Below are 23,961 nucleotides of genomic sequence, written 5' to 3' on the forward strand. Positions count from 1 at the left end.
TTTGTATTGACTTCAGTGAGGCTTTTGAAACTGTCATGTAACTTCCTCATTGATAGCCTGATGAAGTGCAGTCTGGATAAAGAGATGATGAGGTGGACTGAAAATGGCTGAAATGCCAGGCTCAGAGTTGTGATCAGCAGCCTAAAGTTGAACTGAAGGCCAGTCACTATTGGTGTACCTCAGGGGTTGATACTGAGGCCAACACTGTTCAACATCATCAATGACCTGTGCGATAGGACAGACTGCTGTGTTGGTAAGCTTGATGTCATGCAAAACTGGGTGGAATGGTGGTTGAACCAGGTGGATGTGCTGCTACTCAGAGCAAAAAAAAATGGACAGACTGAAGAAATGGACCAACAGGAAACGCATGAAGTTCCACAAAGAGAAATCCAAAGTTTGATTCCTAGGGAGGAGGTGCTAGGGATGCAGAAGAGATGCTGGAGGTCCTGTGGGTCACAAATTGGTCGCAAGCCAGTAATACACCTTTGCCACGAAGAAGGCCGACAACATATTGGACTGAATTTCAGGCAAAGTATTGTCAGTGGCTGGAGGGAGGTGATCCTTCTCCTTTCCTCAGCACTGGTGAGACTGCATCTGTAATGCTGTGTCCAGTTCTGGGCTCTACATTACAAAGAAACATGGACAGACTGGAGCAAGTCCAGCAAAGTGACACCCAGATGAGGAGGTTAGTGTGCCTGACATGTGAGGAGAGGCTGAGAGAGCTGGGATTGTTTAGCCTAGAGAAGGCTAATGGGGAGATCTTACCAATGCATACAACTACCTGGTGACAAGAGAGCGAAGATGGTGGAGTCAGACTTGTCTGTGATCCCCAGTGATAGGACCAAGAGGTAATCAACACAAATTGAAACAAGAAATTCTACTGAAGCATAATGAACTTTTCTTACTTTAGGAGAGGTTCCATATTGAAGTAGGTTACCTGGAAAGGCCATGGAGTCTCCATCCCTGGAGACAGGCAAAACCTGACTGGGAACAGCCCTGAGCAACCTGCTGTAGTTTGCTTTGAATGGGAGGAATTGGACCAGATGATCTTCACAGGTCCCTTCCAATCTGAGCTACTTCAGATCCAATTCAGCTGCTGCATCACTTACAAGCTGGTATGGAGTCCCATGGCAGATACCATGTAAGTTCCTCCCTTGCCCAGTGCAAGTATCTGCCTACAAAGATTAAAAGTAGATTCTTTGTTTAAAGTTGAGGTCGTTTATGAGAAAGTGATTAAACAGCAGTAAACACAGACTGTAGTAGCATCTGGATGTTTTCTGAAATAGCTGATACAGAAATCTTGCTGTGGTTTGTGCATCCAGAGGTAAAAAGGACCAAGTCTTGCCATTTGGGGCAAGTGGGAATTGAGAGGCTACGTAGAAAGGTTACTGATGGCTTCTATTTGACTGAAATGCTGTTTCAGTTTAGCTAGGGGAAAACCTTCACAACTTAAACTGCCTCCTAGAGCTGATAGAAAGTTCCTTAGAACTAGAGTCTCTGGTGTCCGAAATCTCTAGATCTTAAAACTGCTGGTTGGAACTCTGTATTATGACTAAAAATTATCTTCCCTGGAAGACTGAGGCAAAGCGGAAACTACTACAGATTTCTGTTCTCCTGCCGTTTTGACCTCTTATCTGATTAATATTTTGACAGCTTGAGCAATGTTATTCTCTTTACATTTTTCTATTGAATGGCTTCACAAAAAGCCATTCACTGAAAACTGCTGTAATTTCTTTATGAAAAGTTGGCAAACCTAGATTTGAATGGATACCTATTCTGTATTCATCTTTGTTTACAGTAGACTTTGATTATATGGTACAATGCTAATCTTTATTTATCTTCTGCTCTCTTGTCTTGATCACTTGTTGCTTTCCAGTAGGTGATAAACTTCTATGTCTGAGTGCATACTGTCAATGAGTTTCTGCTTGGAGCTATGAAATGTGACCCAGTCATGAGAACCTGAGTTCCTGCTTTGTTTCCAGACTGTCCAAAATACTTATGAGTTGATCTGCGTTCCTCTGACCAGAGGAGCCAGATGCTGTTGTGTTCCGGGGACATCATCTGAAGAGGAAGAAGAACGTGGAGGTTCAGAGGACATCCTAGTGCTGCAAGTCTGTGGTGGATATAGCGAGCACTAATTCTGTAGCTTATGGAGATGGTGATAAGTTTTATGGGGGAAGTGAAAACTGCACAGGTCAATGTGCTGCCTGTATTGGTAAACCAAGGCTGTCAGTAGCACCCTGTATCTGTTGAGGAAAGGTACCTACTTGTTACAGAGCACGGAGGAAGAGGTAAAGATTTTGTAGCTCAGTCTCTGTCAGAGTGTGGTACTTGGATGCAGTGTTGCCAAGCAACCAACTTTGCAGCTGTGATTTGGTAAAAGAGCAGTCTGTTTCTCAAAGCTTTGCCCGGCTCTGATTTTGTGTAACAAAATGGATAAATTGATGAGGAGCAGGGAACTGTCCCTCTTGCATGGCTAAGGATTCCGCTATTCCATGTTTGGCTATTGATTGCCATACTCTTGTTGTGTACTACCTCCTTTTTAAGGAGGAGGGAACAAGAATCTGTAATGCAATTTTACTGAAGTGCTTGAATGAAAATGGATAAAGCTTCATAGTACAAGGATTCACTAGCAGGATTAAAGGCAGCAGTAATCCTATAGGGATTTCTCCAAAAGAAGATGGAAGTGATTCATTGTGTGTAACCTACTGTTCTTGAATGCAGCTGAGCTTGCAGGTGGATTCAAAACATGGCATTGAGTGGCAACTGGGATTGATTGATCATTTTAAAAAAGCTTCTTGTGATGTGTGTTTAAATCACTTGGGTTTAAATTTGTCATTCACAACAATTTCTAGAAGCAACCAGTGTATCAATAAGTAACGATGCTTTTAAGTATAGGGACCCATTAGGGTATGTACATGAGGGGTATTTATTTAGTTGCCTGTTACCTGCAGATGATGGCAAAAACATCTCTTCAAACATGGCAAAAGACATACTTAATGTTCACCCTTTATATCTTCAGCAGAAATGTGCTTGTGCATTTGAGCTCCCCTCCTAAGCAGTGGTTAAAGCAGAGAGACACCAATAACACATTGAGTGTAGGCTTTTTAGTATTTTTTCTTATTGCTAAGTGATACCTAGGTGGGTTATTCTCAACTTTAAATGCAGTGAACTGCTGTATGGGGTCTGGCTGGGATGGAGTTAACTCAAACTTTGCTCATAGCAGCCCTCATAGTGCTGTGCTTTGTATTTGTAGCTAGAAGGGTGTTGATAACACAGCCCTGTTGGCTGTTGCTGAGCAGTGCTGGCCCAGCCTCAAGGCTGGTGGTAGGCAAGAGACTAGGAGGGGACAGAGCCAGGACAGCTGACCCAAACTGACCAAAGGGCTATTCTGCACCATATGATGTGCTCAGCAGTAAAAGCTAAGAGAAGGGGGGGTGGGGGGGAAGGTGGGGGAAACATTCATTGTTAAAAGATGTTTGTCTTCCAGAGCAACCACTATGGGTGCTGAGGCCCTACTTCCCGGGAAGCTGACATTGCTTGCTAATAGGAAGTAGAGAATAAATGTTTGTTGTCTTTTGCTTCTGCACACAGCCTTTCCTTTTCTTTATTAAACTGCTTTTATCTTGAACGATGATGTTTTTTAATCTTTTCTCCCCCCTTGGTGGGCATGTGGTGGCCAGCCAGTGTTAACTAACCACAACTGCTGAGGATTTCTTGTGTGTTTTGAAGTAAAAAGTAACTATTTTTCCCCTTAATAAAGATTTTTGAAGCACTGGTTTACTTTTCTGTGTGTTCTGCAGCCCATAGCAAGAAGCCGCTGAAAGAAGTGGTAGTAAATGCCCCTCCATGCTTGTCTTGTCCACTGCACTTTGCATGGAGTTTGGCTGTTCATGGAATTCCTGTTTAAAAAGGTTATTCTAAAAATATGTTTTAACGGAATCTTTTTTGCTGTAAAGTGTTTGGTCTCAAATGAGACTTAAGAAATACCCCGACAGATTCAAGATCACATGCTACAGCACCCTGCAACGTTTTAGGAGTACATTTTGAGACTTGATACTTCTCAAGCAAGCTTAATTTCACCCTGAACACTTACTCCTAATTCTGTATTCCAGACTAAGTGCAGATGAATGCTTTGGTGTTGTATTCAATTTCTCTTCCTAGCTTCTGAAGAGCATGATATTTTGAGGAAAAATATTTTACAGCCGCAACATCATTTCTTATAACTACAGATAGCAGCAATAATTTTGGAAAAATAACTTTGAAAAAAATGAAGAGTAAGGTTTTTTGTTGTGGTTTTGTGTTGTGTGTGTGTGTTTTTTTTTTTCTTTTCCTCTAACACAAATCTAGTTAAAACAGCTCTGAAGAACACTACCTGAAAGTAAATGTGTTCTTCCTTTCTCAGTCACATGTAGCTGATATAAGGATGCATGATGTCTGAGTGTTGATGATGGTCTGTCTTGCTGGACTGCTTAATTATGTTAACTTGAATTATATTTGATTTAGTATAATCTCAGAGGAGACCAACATAGTTTCAGGAAGCAAATAGATGCCTTTGGAAAAATGCAAAGCACATTTAAGCCTTTTGTGGCATGATGCATTCAGATTGGACGTAAAGAAGTTATTTCATTTTTTTTAAACTGTGAAGTGGTCAAATACTGGACCAAGTTTTCCTCACAGGGTAGTGGAACATAAATTAGAGGTGTTCAAGACAAATGAACAAAGCCCTGAGCAGCCTGGTCTAATTAGATCTGATTGGAGCATGAAGTTAGCCTAAATGACCTTGAGAGGTCCATTCACACCTAAATTATTTTATAGTTTTAATTCACTGACTGAAGAAATACAATAGCTACCGGGATGGGTATCAAAGCATTCCAAAGTCTGAGCTGTTTGCCGAGACTTTGGGAGAGTACGGTGTTGGGGTACAGCTGGGCTGGCATGTGAGTCCTGGGGATTTGGGAGAAGGATTTGTGTTCATGCCACTGGAATTTAAAGTGGAGAGAAGACTTGATTCTGTCTGTCCTCTTCAGCCTGTTCTTTCTCATGGTCTAAAGTTTATACCCTGAGGTCCACAGAAGGTGCTGCTCTAAAGATTAAGAATATTGTTACAGTAAAACTTAGGGATCATCCAAGAGTGGAGTTGCATTTGCACGGTAGGCCATTCCTGTGCCTGAGGGCTGTGATATATTAGTGTTTGGGGGTGGGCAGATAAGCTTTCTGTAGATAAGGGCTTAAAATCTACTTAGTCTGGTCTATTTAACCCACAGAGGAAGTGAGGGAGGACAGTAGGGGAGGAGTCTCTGCAGTGAATGTGGAGGCTGTGGGTTAATCCCAGTAAGCAACTAAACCCCACACAGCCGCTTGCTTTGACCTCACCTTCTAGTAGATGGGAAGGAGAATTGGAAGAGTGAAAGTGAGAAAGCTCATGGGTTGAGATGAAGACAGTTTAGTAGGTAAAGCAAAAGCCATACATGCAAGCAAAGCAAAACAAGGAATTAGTCCACTACCTCCCATTGTCAAGCAGATGTTCAGCCACCTCTAGGAAAGCAGGGCTCCATCATGTGCAAGAGTTCCTTGAGAAGACAAATGCCATCACTCTGAATGTTCCCCTCTTCCTCCTTTTTCCTTCAACTTTATATACTGAGCATGACACATATGGTATGGAATATCCCTTTGGTGAGTTGGGGTCAGTTGTCTGGGCTGTGCCCCCTCCCAACTTGTGCACCCCCAGCCTCCTCAGTGGCCAAGCAGTCTGAGAAGCAGAAAAGGCCTTGATGCTGTGCAAGCGCTGCTGAGCAATAACTAAAACACTGGTGTGTTATCAACACTGTTTTGGTCACGGATCCAAAGCAGTGCAATATGGTCTGCTGTGAAGAAAATCAGCTCCATCCCAGCACAAACCAGTATGATGGAGAAGATTGGCATAAGAAACTAACTGGCTAGCCTTTACAGGTGTTTTCAGTGTATTTCTACAGTCCAGAGCCTGAACTTTGACGTTCTACTTCTTGTCTACAGACTTGGATCTCTGGTTTCTTTTTGCTTCTTTTTCCAATATAGATTAATGTGGGAGAGGTTGTGGAGGTGCGTTTGCCTGTTTTGTAAAGCAGAGTCACTGAGGGCTGCATGGAGGCTGTATAGTTTGGTGAGTGTTTACTTAAGAGTCTCTTCAGCTGTATTTGAGTAAAAAGGGTAAAGGGAAGCTGATTTATGCAATTACTAGATAATTTCTCTCTGGTAGAGAAAGGTAACCTTTCATTCTTGTTTATGGCAAACAGGCTAAATTATAAACTCGTCTCGCAAACAAATCTTATTTCCGATGTTTTTGACATCTTTAAAAGAAGAACTTTAATTGCTGGGTGGAGATTTTTTTTGCAGCACATGCTTGTATTACCTTTATCCTGTGCCTGGTTATGCACGGGGGCTCTTGCTACATCCCAACAGAGTAGCATAGATTTATGCTTTTTTTTTTTTTTCTTATTAGTGATGCTTTTACTTGATGCTTAGCTCACAATTTACAAAAACATTTTGTAACACCTCACTGTTCACCGGTTTTCCTTTTGTTTCTGCATATAAAAGGAATATAAATTGTACACTTAAAACAGTAAGCCTTTTAGCAGTCCTTGCTGACAAGGGAAAAATGGCAGGCAGGATCAGCTCCAGAAGCTTCCTACTAATGCTGTAATATGCTACATAACCTTGTCTTTTTTAGAAAGTACCAAATGCTGCTAGCAGGAGATGATAGCTTGCACACCTTATTCTTGCAGTTTGAACTCTGACACAAGCAGTCTTTCTCTTTATGAGAGAACAGGCAGGATAAAATTAGAGCACTACTCCTTAGCCAAATTGAAATGTGATTTCTGAAATTGTTAGCTTATTGAATGTGCCAGGGTTGGCACCTCTGACATTTGTGATTCTTAGGGCAGTGACTTTGCTTTCCAAAGGGAGTGCTGTAGTGGGCTGGTGTCCTGCAAGGCTGGTGGGGGTGCTGTGGCAATATATGTATTCTGTGTCCCATGTATTCTTGCATATACTATACACAAAAATATACATATACATATGCTCCAGGTAACCAAGCCTGAGGGTGGCAGGCACAGTTGCCAGCCAAGGATCAGGAGCTGCTCTCTGACAGTTCAGTAGTAGGTTATGATCCCACTTGCCTGGGCAGTTTTGAGATGGTTCAGGAAATCTGTGGTGTGAAATACTTCCAAGTCAGGAATACAAACTTTGGAAAATTGTTTTAAAGGAAGTTTCCATACAAAACGCTGTGTTAAACTGATGTTTACATTAAAAATCAGTATTTTAATGATAATGAGGAAAGTGTTCCATTTAAATCGTATCATGTTAGAAATAAGGTTAATAGCAGGACTTGGTGACGTGTTGGGGAAAAAATGCCCAAATGCCATTCGATCTCCTTTTTCTCTTATTACTTTACATGAAGAATGATCAACTATATTTGTATGTATCTTCACGATGAACTCTAATTATTGTGTTTTATTTATCTAACGACTTAGTATTTGCACCATATAATCATCACCTATTGTTTGATAAAATGATTTTTTTAGTTTGGAAATATAAACTTATCTTCTCACAGTCCTATTCAGTCAAAACTCAGATTTTTAATAACTGGCTGTTTGTCAATAAGGCCAAAAAACTTTAATTCTTTCACTTTGTCACCTTACAAGATTGCTTGTGCCAAATGGCTATTAGACAAGAAAAAGGCTCTTCATCTTAAGAATAAATTGATGTTACCTGTATATCTCTAATAGCTGTGACTAACCAGTCCTCAGATTTGCAAACAGCATTTTTTTCATATTTTTAATTTAGCTTCCTGTATAAGGCTTTTGATGTTTGAAATGTTATATGACTTAACTACTTTAATTCTGGAATATATATATCTGGGCACTTAATTTTGTGGCTTAAACAGAGAACTGAAAGAACATTGATGTCACTGTACTTCCTTTCTAGTTAAGGCTTTACACAGCCCTTGAAATAAGGATGCTCTCACAATTCCTTTGAAACGCTTCTAACAATTATTGATGCTATTGAAGCAAATGGATCAGTGAGCTGAAGGAATAATTGAAACTCGTCAATACTTACTTCTCTGACTTGTAGAGGTGAGATGGGTTGTGCAGGTGAAGAGTTTCATTCAGAATACTTCTACGCGGCCTCTTCGGAATTGTGAATAGGACTGAGCTTAATGGATTTGTTGGTGACTTCAATTGAAAATGGTTATCCAGATAGAAAAGACAAACTTGGAGGAATTCTGTCCCTGAAATTCTATACCACTTACCAGACACTGGCTAAAAATAGCCAAATGATGCTGCTAAGGCTTGTCTTTCCCCTGTTCATGCAATATACCTTGAACCACACAAATCTCAGCTGTTATCAAGCTGGACTCTGGAACAGTGTGTTTAGTTGCTTGAATTGTCTGCCCTCAGTGCAACTTTATGGTTTTGAGTTTGATTTTATTTAAAACCGCGAAAACAGCCCTTCTCATTTGAACTCCCCATGCACTTTTTTTTTTAATGTGGCAAATTTTAAGTTCTCAAGTTCTGGCCATTATTATCAAAACACAGGCTTACTAAGGCATCTGTAAGAGACTTCTGAAAACTAGAGATATTTTTAAGCTATGGCCTTCTGTTGGCTTTGTTTATATAAAACCATATTTTGCTGCATAGTTATTTGACATCTGAAAAGCAGGTAAAGACTGTATTTGCATGGTTTTCCTAGTCTTTGGGTATGGAGATAAAGCAAGGAAGCCTCTTCTGCTGTAGAGGAAAAGAAATCAAGCTTACTGTGGGGAACTAGATGTGACACAAGAATGTGCTTCAGGCTATTTGTTCTGCTTAATCAGAAACTAATTCAGTGGATCAAGTGGATGGGTAAATAGTCCCATACCAGTAGTCTCAAAAGACTAAAGGTTCAAGGATCTTGAACATTTTATTTGAGGAAAAAAAAGATTCTTGTACTGTGGTTCTTGCGCAGTTTCTTTTGCTTCACAATCTTTATGTAAGATCTGCAAGATTTTTTTATTCTAAGAAGATTTGTTCTTTAAATCACAAAGTCTGACTCAGTGGACATAATTAACATTGCAATAAAGCTTTTTGTGTTGGGGGGGTGTTTTCTTGTTGCATTTATTTTCTCTCTCTCTTTTTTTTTTTTTTTTTTTTTTTTACTGTCTGAAAGTCCGTGAATCAAAAATGGTTGGAGATGGTGGATGCGATTCTACTTTTTGAGGGGAAAACTAAGCAGCCTCCAACAAAGTTAGTAAGCGATGGTCTTTGAAGCAGCAGGATTAGACTGAAAATGTATTGCTTTTGAGTATTTTAGTATCACCTTGATGTAATCACTGTCTCTAGTGTGTTATGTTTTGATGAGAGAAACTCGGAGGAGTCACTGTAATTCTGCCTTGGTTCTTTTGTTCTTCCCTGGGTCCCCACTGGAGGAGGGACTGGTTTGTGTTACTGAGTTGTTCTTGTGTTGAATTACACAAACTAAAACTGCTGCTTACTTGTTTTCCTTCTCTTCTGTGTATCTGACATATGAGTGCTTGTCTTCTGTTCATGATCTTTACCTCAGTTTGGAGAAATTACAGATGTTTCTGGAAAATATGCATTGGTAACCTGGTTGAAATATTGAGTAGCAGAACACTTGTGCAATATGACTTGGGTGGGGGAGTAATGCAGAGACAGCAGGCACTGCATGGACATGCTTGTACTGATGCAGCCACTGAGGCTTTTAGTAAGTCTTTGGCCAAAAAGTGGTAGTTTTTAGGAACTGGCTAGCAACCTTTTAGGATGAGTCGGAAGAGACAAGTAGGTTTTCTTGTAGTTAATTCTGTTTTCCACAAGATGGAGCCAGTTATTTGACAAATAAAGTCTGTCAACCAGAAGCAGAATTCGGAGAAACAGAAGAGAATTGAAGTAACTTCACTGTGCTTTATGGTCAAAGGACAGGCAGGGTGCATCTGAGTGAAAGGAAGAATTGTACTCTGTCAGAAGTCTTTGAAGATGTTGGCCCAAGATACTTTTGCTACAGGCTATATTGAGATGCAAAGCAGTTGGTACTCTGTTGTATGTAATACTTGTCTCCCTTCTTTGTAGAATTGCTAATTGGTAACTGCAGGAATGTAGAGTGAAGACTAATTTTGTATTTATGTGCCTCTGTAATGCAATCCTTATTTAAATTTAGTCCTGAGAAGCTTTCTTCATTTAAAACTTTGTCTCAAACTTACTAGTCTCCTGGCTAACTGGTTTTATGCACATAGTGTAAAGGGTTCAGAGCAGTTTGCTGAGGTGTAAAATAGTCACCCTTCACTTTGACAGCAAATCCAAAATTGAAAGGCTGTGTGCTCGTTCTTTTTACCCCAATTCTGACCTCTGTTTGCTCTCTGTAAACTGAGATGTTTAGTGGGAGTGGGCAGCACCAATGTTGCAGCAAAAGAAGTGTTGCAATATTAACCTGCAGTTACAGTAAGCTAAACAGATCGTAGTGGACTGATGGAGGGAAGGAAATTCTGAATTATTCTGGTAAGGGATGCAACCATCATCGTTCTCCTACTTTGTACTCATATCTGCAATAATCTTATACTTGCTCCTTTGTGGACATCTCCCAATTCTGTCATATCCCAATACTTTTGTTTCCTTTTGCCTCTTGTCAGTTTGTTCTGGTCTCGACTGCCTTTTTTTTTTTTTTTTAAATTTTTATTTTTTAACTTGTTTGTGTGATAGGTACTCCTGCTCCTGCCCAGTCTTGTCCGGTAGTGTATAACCTTTCTCACTAATTTCTTACTGCAGGTAGAAGCTGAGTAGAGGACAGAGTGTTGACTGAGATGTTTAAAGCAGTTAAAGGATTTTTATACAGACTAGTCAAACAGAGACTAAAGAAGTGTTTCACACTGTATTGACTGCTTCGAGTCATATACAGTTAGTATATGAGGCTTTCATATTTTTGTAATACAGATAAAAGTACTTTTTCCTCAGCATCTTAAATGAGCAGTATCATGTAAGCCTTGTTTTGTACCTGATACAGTACTATGCATCCGCTGATGCAAAATAAAACTTGAGCAGTTTGGAATAAACCTTAAACCTTGGACTTCTAGAAACTGACCTGCTTTGTCTTGTGTTTCCTTTGGAAAAGTTGGTTGTATCAGCTATAAGCACATTAGCAAGGTGTATCAGCAGTGCTGTGACTGTTCATTGCAGCTTCTTCAAACAGCTTTCTAATATAATGGAGTAGAACATATAGCCTAACTGAATGAGTTATGGGGATGGGGAAGAAAGGGATGTATGGAACTGTATACACACACATTAAGCACTAGTACTAGTCCAGTTTAAACGATATGGAAGAGAAATATCTTCTAAAAAATTATATATTGAGGAGAGGCGAGTGTGGGGAAAAAGCAGAAAAAAATGGAAATACCTTGGGAGAGAAGCTTTCACCTCACCGGAGAATATGTAAAAATGATGCCTTTTTCACAACATTCACACTTCGAAGTGCATTTTAGAATGAAATAATGTCATGCGAAGACGGATAACTTTTTCAGCAATTTAAAAATTGTCTCAGTTTTTTAGTACCTGTAGATATTTCTGCAAGTAGGGAGAATGTTATGTACAATAACTATACTGGCATGGAAGTCTACTGTAACTGGAAAAAACTCTCTTCAGGTTGTTTCTTAAATTCAAAAGTTACCTAGCAATTCTAAAAGCTTAAAAACATACAAGGAAATGTGTGTCTTGTGGCTACATATTTCTTTCATTCTTAGGGTCTCAATGGGATCTAATAAAAGACAATTTAAATACTCTAAGTATGTCACAATTAGTGCTGTTTCTGTGCATCTAATTGAATTCTAGTTTCTATTCAAAACTTGATACACAATTTCTGAATGTGAATTAATGTAGCAGATGTGGTGGGTTGACCCCAGTGAGCAGCCGTTCTACCTCTGGTGTGCTCCTCTCTCTGGTGGAATGGGGAGAAAACAGAAGGAAGGTGGAAAGAATTGTTAGTCGAGATCATGACAGTGTAATAGGGAAAGAAAAAACTGCTCCTGCAAGTGAAACGAAAAGAGAAATTAATTTACCGCTTTCCATTAGCAGGCAGATGTCCAGCTACGTCATGGGAAGCAACCATCAGCAGGTGTAAAGGTTGTTTGGGAAGGCAAGTGCCATAAACACAAATGTTCCCCCTTCCTCCTCCTCCTTTCCCCCAGTTGTTGTGGCTGAGCACAGTGTCCTATGGGTTGGGATGTCCCTTTGGTCAGTTGGGGTGTGCTGTCCCTGGCTGTGTCCCCTCCCAGGCTCTTGCCCACCCCCTGCCTACTGGGTGGGGGTTGCACAGAAAGCCTTGGCTCTGGGCAAGCACTGCCCAGCAGCAGCCGAGGCTTTAGTCATAGCAGCAGCACTGTGTTAGCCGCAAATCCAAAGCACAGCTCCATATGGGTTGCTAGGAGGAAAGGGAACTCCATCCCAGGCAGGCCCAGTACGGTGGGAAGTGTTGCTCCATCTAACATGTAATAGCCACAATTCCAAATCAGTTTGTGTGAAGCTGTATGACAGCTCAAATCCATCCTTCCGTTTAGCTCTCACAAGAAGTTGGCACTTGTGCTGTGTTTAAATTTCAAATCAAAACTTAATCGCTGCTTTTTATGAAGCTGACTGAATCACAGTTGCCTAGTAAGACTAAATATGCACAAGAAAGCTTGTGGGTTTTTATTCCGGATAAGTTATTTTAAAGGTTACTGAAATTGTTAATGTCAGACCATCCTGAGGAAGGTTGGCAGGTGTTCACAAGAATGACCTTATTCATTCAAAATCTTGTGTTGGTAATTTCTCTGGAAAATAGCCCACACCTTCACAGCTGACCTTACCTAGCTACCTATTAAGAACTGAAACGGAAATTTAAGTGAAATCAGTAGACAAACATAGAAAAGAAAGAAAAATTTAGATTGAAGAAAAAAAAAGATAGATTAGATTCTCATCTTGGAAGCAGCAATCTGTCTTTGGGTGGCTGAAGTTTATGCTATGGTTCAGCCAGTGTTTCAGGGACTTCATACTATTGTGCTATATAGCATAGTTTAAACATTGGTCACAAGTCTTACGGCTTTTTTCCTTGAATTAACTTTAATAAAAGGTGAAAGAGGCCAAAAATGTGTTTAAGCAGTTATCTGTATCTTAAATGACTGAAGAAGTTACTTGACGTGTATTTTAATATTGGAGTGGTGCAGCAAGCTGCTGAAGTGCAGCTCAGCTGTTCTAGTAAAAAGCTTGTATTCAAATGGCTTTCAAAAGAATAGAATTATGATTATATTAAAGCACATCAAACAGTATTTCATGTTAATATTGGCTGATTGGAGTTGCACTGTATAATGCAGTTCTTGATAGGTAAGATAACACTACTGACATGTAAAAGTGTTTTAAGCAGCATAAAATAGCAGTCAGCAAGATTCTTAAGGTCCAGTCTTCATTTTTGAAGCCAAAAGTCTGGGGTTTTTTAATTGGCTAGCAAAATATATGCAGCAGATAAATTAGGTTGCTTTTGCAAATTTTGCTGAGGAAAAACAAATGTATCTTTAAGGACCCAATGAAAAGAAACCTGCAAATTCTTCTATTAAGTGCAAAGTATTTCCTGTGTACAGAAATGAGGATCCTGACTTCATACAGAATTGAGATAACTGTAAATTGTTGTTTGAATCAGTCCAAATTACTGTTAAACATTTCTCACACAGGAACGTTTAAGACTAAGCTTTATTTGACTGATTAAGTCAAGCACAGCTGGTTTGATGCCTACACAGAAAATATTATTTTGTAACTTCTTTTACCTTCTGCTTAACTGTGACTGTAATTGATTTGCCTTAATTAAAACATTTTTTCATTAGAAATGTTCAATATTGCATATTGTCATTAATCTGAAATAAATTCAGAGATTGCATGTGAACATTTTTGTCTGGCCTCAAGTGTGTTACTGTATTGCTTAAATATATATCATTTCCCTAAGTTATTTCAGAAATAAGTACAAATTAATGAAATCTGAGCTTCTGGGGAAATATGAAACTGTTCTTTTCCAGCAGAAAACCACCTAATTCATAAGTAGTGTTATGATCTTTTTTCTGTTAACAAAATTTTAAGTTAAATTATTAAACTACAAAGTTAATGATGTCCCTCTTCATTTATGAAGACAGACTTCAGTCACGTCAAGCCCTCATTCCAGTCTTGTGTCATTAATGGAGAACCTGCCTATCTGGGATGTCGTAGCTGAGGAGAAACCTGAAGAATAGGAAACTTGTGATGTGTAGTTGTACATACTCTGTTGTGGTAAAAAGTTGATAGTGGCTGTGTGAACACTTGCAGGATAAAAATATGGACAGCATATGGATACTACAGAGAAACACCTCCTGTCCATACAGTAACCTGATCAAAACTGGTTTCCCTCTTTAGAAGGCACACCTGTGGGTTATAGTTTGGGAGAAAAACTGGAGAAGCTGTTGGGCACTCAAGACCTTGCCTTACCTTTTAGTTTCTGAACCGTCATGGCTGCATTGTAAGCAATTGTAGAAGCTGAGGGACTTTGTCAACAATGGAGTGGCTAAGGAGGTGTTTTGATTAAGGGTCTTCTGGTGTGCTACTTTAGCTGAAACTTGATAAAGATCTTGAGGCAAATGGCTTGCAAAACTCTGTCCTGGAGCACTAAAACTTAAAGTGGTAAGTGGGATCTTCCTGTACTATAGATCTACGCAGTCTGTAAGAACAGGGTGAGTATTTTGTTTTATTGGGGGGGAGGGGAAGCAGGGCAACAGGTTGCTTGTTGAACTATTTAAGACACGCATTGCAAACAGCTGTTCATTCTTACCTGACAAGTAATAGTTTTAACATATAAGTTCCATGCGGGAAATAATGTATTAGTTTTAATGAATAACTGTTAGATCCTTGACCCCTGAAATCTAATTTTATGATGGTAGCATGCACTTTGAAAACAGCCAGTCATCTTAATAATTTTAGTCTTAAAGGTCAAGCAATGGATGTCCGATGGTCTGACTTCTTGAGATCTTGAACAAGACAAATTAGAAGCAAGGTGGCTACACAAAATATAGCCAGTATTTCCGCTAGTAAGAGGAAGACTTCTTGGAACAAATCTGGAGGAGCTGTGAATGTGTCTTGGGATTTTTGAATACCAATTCAAAAGAATGGAGTCTAACCAAAAGTATTTCTCCTGCTTCCTTGTTTTGGCTATTGCTGAACACGTTGATAGTGCATGGACATTATCAGGTCTTTTCTTTTTTCTGTTCTACACCCCATAGATAGGTGGGTGAGCAAGAAATTGGGAGGAGACACAGCTGGGACAGCTGCTGGCTCTAACAGACCATTCCATACCATATGATGTTGTATTCAGCAATAAATGCTCAAGGAAAGGAGGAGGAAGAAGGGACATTCTTGGTTATGGTGGTGTCTTCCAAAGCAAGTGTTGTGTGCGCTGAGGCCCAGCTTTCTAGGAAGTGGATGAATACCTGCCGGCTGATGGGTAGCAGTGAAGAAATCCTTTTTTTACTTTTTTTTTCTTTGCTTATGCGTAGTTTTGGCTTCCCTTATTATAACTGTTATCTTGGTCTGCAAGTCTTCTCATTTTTCCCCTGTTTTCTCCCTGTCCTGCAGGAGAGGAGGGTGAGTGAGCAGCTCTGTGGGAGTTTGGCTGGGGTCAACCCAATGCAGTCATAAGCTGAAAATCAGGAGAGGGAGGCATAAAATTATTTTCTAGGCCTCAGGAAAGTGTTCGTGCAGTACATTAATATTGAAAAGCAAACTGCTGCAGTTGCGTGAGTGATCTAGGTGCTCATCTGTCATACAAAGGTGGAAAATAATAACCATTTTCCAGCTCTTCAATGCGCCTTCTTGCTTTCAATCGTTAATATTTAATCTGTGAACTCCTTAGAGCTCAGAACTAGATGTACTTTAAAGCAGCGCCTTTAACAGTGATGTTGTACAGAGCTGGAAAAAAATGATGTAAGTAAGCGTGTTTAATTTGGGACTGTGTAGTAACTTCAAGTCAAACATCCCAGGTGTCACTGTGGAAGTTCAGGCCAGTGGACTTTAGGTCTGTCTCAACATGCCAACACTGCTGAGAAGCAATAGTAAGGTTCATAAATTAACCAGATTCAGCAGGAAAATTCGTTGAGCTGTGAATGGCAACTCATACTGTAGTTTAGGAATCAAGGGTACTGAATGTATTTGGTTTTCCACCATTCGTAGTCATGGATATTTTCATCAGTTGGTTTTGCAAATCTCTGTATAATCATTCCCTAAGAGTTTGCATGCTAGTGTTGTAAAGTCTGTGTTGTATGAGGTATTAAAGGGTTTGTTGCATTAACATAAGATTGCCCTGCATCTAATTTCAAGTTAGCTACAGACGCATGTCTTAGGCAGTTTTTAATTGGAGAAAAAGGGGCAACAGCTACTGATTTCTGCTGATGCTTGCATCTGATGCATAGCTGTAAGGGTTAATTAAGATGTAAGCAAAATCTTGTTTTTATTAGCAAGCCAACTTTCTAAAGTTTGTTCGCATTTTTTTTGCGGGGGGGGGGTGTGGACACAGTGGACACAATATATTACTTCCTAGCTTAATCTGGCTAACTCAAACGCTGTGTGACATTACTTAAAAGTAGTAAGCAGTAAATAAAATTGCTAACAGTGGAGACTGTTAGAAGTAACTAGATATCCTAGAGAAACAGCTGTGAGTCTTTATTCAGACTTGTTTATTCCTGTTGTCAGTATAGAATTATGCCAAAGAAAATCTTCACAGTATATGGAATTTTGAAAATAACTAATTTATTTCTCCATTCTCCTTAGGTCCAAGATGGGCCTCTTGGAACACTGGTGTTTTTATTTGCATCAGATGTGCTGGAATACATCGAAATCTTGGGGTCCATATATCAAGGGTCAAGTCTGTCAACTTGGACCAGTGGACACCAGAGCAAATACAGGTAAAATATCTTAAGCTATATTTTCAATTTGGAGGAAATGCCAGGAGTCCTTTTGAAAAGATTTGAGTTCTTCATGACGCCCCAACTTAAATGCTTTACAATCAAAGTAGTTCTTAATGTGTTCTATTTCTACTGTAATGAGTTTAAGTTCTTTTCTGAATCATTTTAGATATATTGTACCTTGCTATGGGGACTCAGAAAGCTGCTTCTTCGTTTTATCTGTAGAAAATGTGTTGTAAGCCTCTTCCTTTGCAGTAAGGGACAGTGCGGTATACCGTGTTCACGTATTTGTCTGATTCTTGATTACATTCTTTAGGTATACCAAGTACTGACTTCTCTAGGTATGTTCCAGGCTGAAACCTCTTTCTGCTGCCAAACAAGTTTTCTTACTCCTATTTCTCCTGGTCTGAAGAGCCATCCCGAGAGCCGAAAGCTTCTCTTTCCCTCGGTGGGCTGGTTTACACTGTAAACAGCACCCGTGTTGCCAGCTTTTGTCCAGCAGGTCTTGGCAGGCAGCCCTCCCATGCCCCAGGAGCATCTCCCAACACATGTGGCAACAGAGGTCTCCAAGTTAAAAACCTGCAGTGTCATTTAAGCACACCAACAGCATTCTGACTGTTTCAGGATTTAAAGTATTGAAGGACGCGATCTAACTGTTTTCTACCGCTTTTCCTTAGTGCATGCAGGAAATGGGAAATACTAAAGCAAGGCTACTCTATGAAGCTAATCTACCAGAGAACTTCCGAAGACCTCAAACAGATCAGTATCCTTTTTGTTTTAGCTTTCACATTGAAATGACTTTTAATGCGATTTAGATGTTATGACTCTTTCAAGGAACTGCTATGTTTGGCAGCTTATCTTATTTATTTCATTGATATTGTTGTATAAGAAATGACAGTAGAAGTTGGGAATGGTTCAGAAAAGGTTTAAATTGCTTCAGTTATAGCAAATCTACTTTGTAATGAGATCTGGCAAGCCCCATTTATTTTTGCTTTCAGAAGAGATGACTGGATAAATTCCCTATATGTAGGAAGTTAGAGTGATACTGGAGAGCTCTTGAATATTTTGTCTTTATCTTGAGTAACTGCCAGCTGAAGTTGGAAGCATTTGAACAGGAAATAATGAGCTGAATGGTAAAGTAAAATAAGCGATTGGGTCTTACTCAAGTGTAATTATGGATATCTTCCTCTAGATAAAGTATTCTGTAATTTTTTTGAGTTGAAGTGTATGCATTCTGTGAAGTGTGTGAGGACAGATGACTAGCATGGGAATATCAAAATAAACCAAACCTCTCTGACAGCCACCACTTACTTGTGTTGATGTGTGGTTATCACCATATACCTGGAAGGGGAGGGTTGAGAGAAAAATTTCCTACTGCCAATAAATAGCTTTCCTCAAAAAATACCTTTTTTAAGTTGTTAGGATAATGTGTAATGGCATTAATTTAGATTTGAATTATCTCCTGATTTAGTGATGTTTCTTGACAGGTAGGATTTGCTTCACCTGATCTTACTGGAATTTTTTCACTATACTGAGACCCTGAACACCTACTGTTAAGTGAGCTGAATCCTTCATTAGCTCTCTTAGCCTAATGATGATACAAGCAACAGAGGCTGATAAGCCGACTTAGTCATAACTGGATCTCAGTTTTCTCTTTCTATATCAGAAAGTGATTTTAGTTCTTCTTTTTATTGGGTACTATGCTCCATATGCTATGCACAGAAGATTTTTTTTTTTTTTTTTTTTTTTTGGAAGGGTTAGACTCATAATAAAATGCACTTGAGCAAAACAGGGAGTGTTTCTTCATATTCCAGTAGGTTTTAAATTAAACATGCATACGCATGAGGAAAAGGTCACTGGAACCAGATAGCACTGCAGTATTCCAGCCGTAATATTCTTGAACTTTATTTCAACCATGAGACTGAAATACTTTCACTAAAGCTTACTCAAAAGTGGGTCTTGAAGATGTATATTTTGTTTTTACTGCAGATAACTTCAATTCCCTGGTGCTATTGCAGGAGAAGCAATAATGCTTTACTCTAAGTTTCTCTTGTCAGATCAGGCCAAAAGTTAGTTTTTAGACTTTCAAAAAAATAATTTTGTTGACACTGTATACCTTGAAGTAACTCTATAGCCTTTTGAACAGTTGTCAATTTCTAAGTAGTGGACCTGGTCAACTGAATATATTTTATTGCATGTGTTCTCTCTATTCAAAATAGAGTGCCAGAAGAGAAGATGCCAACATTTTCTATTTTATTTGTCAGTTCCCCCATAATTTTGGCAGTTACCTACCTGCTTGGCATTCATGACAAGCTGTTGTGTTATGGGCTTTTTTGCTTTTCCTCTTTGTTATTTGTATCACTACAAAACCAGCATTGTGTCTTATCAATATCATCTTAGTGGTTTTTTGTATGTCAGCTTTAGCTTCGTGTTTGAAAAATGCCTTCTTTTTTCTGAGGGTAGATTAAATAATTTTTTTTGTCTCTTCATTTTGCTCACCACTTAAAACCTCTGAGTTTGCTTTAAATTATTTTGTTAACAAGAATGCAGTAGTTTACTGATCTAAAGAAATGTAGACATGGTCCAAAAATTCACACATATTGAAGTGGGATAACAACTAAAGTGCATATTTTTTCAAAATACACAACTTAATACCCTAGTGTAACAGCATCCTGAAAAATTAAACCCTATGAAATGTAAATACTTATGATTCCCTGTTAATAACTTTTGAATAGGAACTTTCTGATTATCTGAAATATCAAGTGTACATTCTGGGAAACTGCTAAAAATAGGGAAATATTTATGCAAAAGAACTAAAATATCTAACACCCAAACCTGAGCAGCCAAAACTTAATAGAACACTTGACAAAATAAATGTCCATCTGAAAATGTTAATTTTTGCAGATAACTAAGACTTTATTTGAAGAAAGAATAGGTTGTTTAAAGGTGTTTTATAACAAGTTTTGCATCTTTTCTGTTTACTTCTTAATTAGTTATAATTTAATACAGTTATCCAGTAACAGCCCCAAAACATGGAAAAGAACTTAATTCCTTTTCTCTGTCTCCTCCCACTGAGATTATATAATGCAGTCATTTGTACTGCAAGTTGAAAATAAACTGAGGGAGTCCTGTTTAGGCTTAGCTACATTTGGAAAGTTGTGGGAGTTCCATATTGCACAAGTTCCATTATTTTGTAATTTGATAATATACATTGATTTTTTGGCAAAATGACAGTCCTTCGGTTTGTGTAAAGAATAATGCAATATTAGTACTAAGATAGTTCTATGTGCTCAAGATGCCCTTTAGAATGTAGATATATTTGGAAAGAGGTAGAAAAGAATGCTTTCGTTTTTACGACTTTTATGAAGCAGTGTCTTCAGGCGACACTTGCATACAATTTGAAACTAAATGTGGTTGTTGACAATATAATTTGATGCATAGAATGAAGGAACTGAGAGCTCTGAGTTTAGTGTTAATCTTAAGAGATGTTACTTGGAGCTAAGGTATCTTTCCATCGATTGAGGAAGAATTGCTGTGAACTTCCACAGTTGCAATTTGACTTTTTGAATGGATAATCACATTGATGAATGAATTAGTTAAAATTTATTCTACAGATACCAGAGAATCAGCTTTACTAAAGGTAAAGTATTCACACTGCTTTGGGTGAGCTGCTTTGTTAAGCTGAGAGAATAATTGAGAAACAACTAGTTGTCCTTTTTGTGGTTGAGCTAGTGAGCTGTCAGTTCTGGTCTTCTACATCAATCTCTTTGCTGCTATTTCCACCTGTGCTTCAATATTTTTTTTTCACTGATGTTTTAGTTTTCTTTCCCTTCCACCTAGATGCTTGCTGTAGTAGGAGACTTTCATGGAGGACTTACTGATCTCAGAGAACTGTTTAGGATCAGCTCTTGATTAATGATATAATTTGTGCATGTCAGAGAACAGGTACATACATTTCACCTCTTACCAGAAGAGAAGGTATTTTTTCCCAAGTTATGGTGGTAAACTATACTTCAGTTATTTACCGTATACAAGTACCTTTGTTCAAGTATTTGCTGTACTACAGCCCCATAGCTTGTAAATACCAAGCAAAAATGTCCTAGCTGTGGAACACTGAGTTACTTCGAGTATATCTTTCTCATATAGTTTCATTGAGAGATTAGACTGATTAATTCTCTGTAGTAAAAAGCAGCTCCTTTTGGACACTGCAATAGCGATTGTACTGTGTAGAGCAGTTTGTTCTGTTGTTTTAAAACTACAAAATGAGATGGAGGAAGAATCTGGTGCAATTCTTTAATTTTAATAACCTGTCAGCTTTTTAGGTTAATGTTGCTATTTATCTGGATGCATATTTTTCCTTAAACAAGCTACTTCCAGAGCTGTGGAATTTTTCATCAGGGATAAGTATGAAAAGAAGAAGTATTATGATAAAAATGCAATTAACGCCTTCAATGTAAGTAAACAGTTTCACCAAGAATTCTGTCACTTTTCTTTTTTGAAAGTTGTAGAAGAGAAATGTAGAAAACTTTATGTATATTAAAATGTCTTTCACAGTTGGAAACTTCTTCATACAGAGCTAAATTCCTTCTTTTGTATCTCTTGAAAGCTATTTCTACATTCTGTAAGCTCAACATACATTGTGTGTTACCTTTATAACAGCAAAGCATTATGATCCAACAAATACCTTGCTTCCGACTCCTTATATTGTGTTTTTCTTTTTCAATGATGAGTAGTTCTTCAACCGTAGACTTTGGGTCCTTTCTGAATATGTTTTTCCACGTTCCAGGGATAAGATAGGATTACTGTTCCTGGTGATTTTGTCCTCGCTCATTCTCTGTAATACCTTGATGAGAAATCCCGGGGTGTTTTGCGCCCCTCTTCTGTGAGTCTTATTGCTCTGCTGAATTCTAGACTATTTCTTGGAGCAAGGTGCACTGTTAAAGCAGACACGGGCAATGTGGCAAACCAGGTGTTTGATCATGTATCTGTGTGGTCACTATGGTAAGTAGGTGAGTGCTTTTCCGGCAAAGCAGTTGACATTCTCATGTCAGCCTTTACTGAAGTTCACAGCCTTGTATTTATATAGGTGTATGTATGCTTAAACACTCGCTCCTCTATACCTACATTATTCAAGTGCAGTCTAACATGTAACTTACTACTCCTTCTGACTCGGCAGTGAACTTTGATAGGGAAACACGTGCAAAGGTGGACAGAAAGAGTGGGAGTTTATGCTGCCTCTGCTGTCTGAGAAAATGGATATTTGAATGATAGTTTAATTTTAGAAGGATAAAAAAACCCCAAACCTGGAAACTAGAACAGTGTATTTCATTAAGCATTGCTGAAGTAGCGAGAAAATGGATTCGCTTAAGAGGTAAAATACAAATTGAGATTTGAATTACAGTTACCCTTCCTTGCTTTGATTCCAAAGAAGAAAATAGGAAGAATTGTTTAAAATTATACTTCTTTAAAAAGTTCAAAAGACTCCCAAGATCTTTCTAAACAGCGAACCAAGGTGTCTAATGTAATAGTCCACTGCTGCCTTAATATGTTTGAAGGAGTAATCGGATTTTGCTTAATGTATTGCAGGCTAGTATGAATCGCTTTACCTGTCATAGCAGTAGGGATAGAATCCAGACAAGCTGAAGAGCATGTTACTGCTGAGTAGGGAACACCATTTTATTTCTTCCTACCTAGGCTTTTCTTTCACTAACTCATGTAAATGGCACAATCTCCCTGACATAAGAACAAAATCTGATTATGAAATATTTTAGCAACAGATGACTCATGAACATTCACATTCACCTGCATTTCTTCAAGGCCATCGAACACCAGGTTGGAGGTAGACAATCTGAAATCATAGTTATAGCAAAATCATAGAAGTACACAATACTAAGCTGACCGAACCATTGTATTATAGCACCTATAGTCCTAGTCTGCTGCTTATACTGCTTACCCTCCTTGGCTCTGGTCCCAGCCCAGCGCACAGGTGTGACTGGTATTCAGTGATCATCTTTTGCATGGATCTGGGACTGACAGGGAAGAGGAAGAAAAGGTGAAGCTGGGTCTCCATTCTGCATGTCCGATATGCTGCTTTTCTGCTCCTGGACCCTCTTGGCAGGGAAGAGGGGAAGTTGCCTACTCTTGCAGCACAGGGAGGTACGTGGGGAGTTTGAGAAGAATGGGGTGAGGAAGGGAGTTCTGCAGAGGTACGTGTTTCTGCATCCCCGAGCAGGGGGTGGTGATGGTTTCTAAAGCTTCCTTTTTGCAGTCCTCATGGCATCCTAGGTACCTTGCCTCTGTCCACCCTTCCAGGAGCTGGGAACTGATGGGCAGCTGTGGAGAAAGGGGGAGATTCCTGTTTGGAACCTGCAGCACTCTGCCAAGTATTTTGGTAGCATCAAAGCACTTGCTAGCACGATACTTTAATAAGGTGGAGTGTTTGTGCTATGTCATGGCAAGTTCTTTTCGTCTGGAAAATTTCTTTACCCCACTTATTTTTACAGAGAGCACCCTGTGTCCTATTTTTAATTGAAATCAGCATTGTTGGGGTGACATAAGCTTTTAGACACTTACTTTTTGTTACCACCTTTGAAATAGCAATGCCTTCTTCTTGGATTAGGACCAATTTAAGTTAGAGATGTATAAACATGTTGTCATTTTGTAAAGAGTCCCTTCTGGGTCTGAGCAAGTAATATAGGAGTGCAGAAACAAGCTCGCTGTGCCCTAAAGGTCACTTTCCTTAACCAGTGATTTCATTGAAGTGGTATTTAAAAATCTTAAGTGGCTTTCCCAGATTTGGTTGGCTGTGACAGGCTTCTTGTGGTAGAAGCTTCCTGTAGAATGTAAGTTGTTTTGAATAGGTTCTCTTAAAACATGCAGTACAATATTTCTCTTAGCTTAATTTTGGCAAGATCATAAGCTTTTCAAGTACAACGTCTGTGTTGGTGTTAATGTATTCTGTCTGGTGGAGCCCAGGAGTACACGTCAAAGTT

General features: G+C 39.0%; 1 protein-coding gene across 2 annotated transcripts in view; it reads left to right on the top strand.

Moving 5' to 3' along the window:
* SMAP1 (small ArfGAP 1) overlaps positions 1–23,961 on the top strand; it is a 95,581-nt gene that overhangs the window by 10,211 nt on the left and 61,409 nt on the right. For both annotated transcript variants that reach the window (XM_065631465.1, XM_065631466.1), the window contains exons 2-4: positions 16,836–16,969; positions 17,647–17,732; positions 21,347–21,422. In XM_065631465.1, coding sequence (XP_065487537.1) covers positions 16,836–16,969; positions 17,647–17,732; positions 21,347–21,422 — 296 coding nt within the window. The remainder of the gene's footprint in view (positions 1–16,835; positions 16,970–17,646; positions 17,733–21,346; positions 21,423–23,961) is intronic.

Source organism: Caloenas nicobarica, chromosome 3 (genome assembly GCF_036013445.1).
Source record: "Caloenas nicobarica isolate bCalNic1 chromosome 3, bCalNic1.hap1, whole genome shotgun sequence".
In the NCBI taxonomy this organism is placed as follows: domain Eukaryota; kingdom Metazoa; phylum Chordata; class Aves; order Columbiformes; family Columbidae; genus Caloenas; species Caloenas nicobarica.